The following is a 725-nucleotide window of genomic DNA, read 5'->3' on the forward strand; positions in this document are numbered from 1 at the left end:
GCGGCAGCGGCAGCAGCAGCGTGGGTGCAAGCAAAAAGTCAGCTTTGGGAGCGGCACGGTCACCCTGTCACTGAGCTTCGAGGAGCCGCAGAAGAACGCCATGGCCAACAGGAACACCAAGCGCAGGAACTCCCTGGAGGCTCAGAACAGCGATGACAGCCTGATGCGCCACCGGGCCCTGCTTCCCCTGCAGAACAGTGAGCCCCTCAGTGCTGAGCCTGCCTTCCAAGCAACTTCCAGCCCGGAGACCAGTTCACAGGAGTCGGTGGTGGGAGACACCAAAGAAGAGGTACCAAGCCCTGAGGCGGAGCCTTCCCTGCCATCGGCTAACTCCCGAAATTTTGTAGGCACTGGAAGTGGCTCTGTCACAGAGAACACAGTACATTCTTAACAAAAGAAGATCATGAAAAGCACACCAGCCCCCAAGAGGAACTGGCTCACCTCTTGCTTATGAATGGGAAAGACACCAAAGACATGCTCCTGTGGCACAGCCCCCCCACACCTTACTGTTAGTGCTGGCAGGGTAACAGACGTGCCTCCAGAGGAAGGACTGTGTCTGGGGAGCCTTGGGCTGAATTTGCATTCACTTTATCGAAACCAGGACATCTCAGAAGGACAAGTGAAGATCACCTCTGGTGGGGCTTAAGCAGAAGTCTGCATGCTGCCTTGCCTCTGTAAGCTTTTCCTGCCAGACTGCAACTCAGCTGACTATGGGAGGCACTAGG

General features: G+C 56.0%; 1 protein-coding gene across 1 annotated transcript in view; it reads left to right on the forward strand.

Moving 5' to 3' along the window:
- LOC104619479 (extracellular calcium-sensing receptor-like) overlaps nt 1-391 on the forward strand; it is a gene marked incomplete at its 5' end in the record, with an annotated part of 8,244 nt that extends 7,853 nt beyond the window's left edge. Inside the window, 1 exon segment of the mRNA XM_010285369.1 lies at nt 1-391. This exon segment is cut by the window's left edge and continues 48 nt beyond it. Within this exon segment, the coding sequence (XP_010283671.1) occupies nt 1-391 (391 nt within the window).
- Between the last annotated feature and the right edge of the window lie 334 nt (nt 392-725).

This window comes from Phaethon lepturus, unplaced genomic scaffold (genome assembly GCF_000687285.1).
Source record: "Phaethon lepturus isolate BGI_N335 unplaced genomic scaffold, ASM68728v1 scaffold10764, whole genome shotgun sequence".
In the NCBI taxonomy this organism is placed as follows: domain Eukaryota; kingdom Metazoa; phylum Chordata; class Aves; order Phaethontiformes; family Phaethontidae; genus Phaethon; species Phaethon lepturus.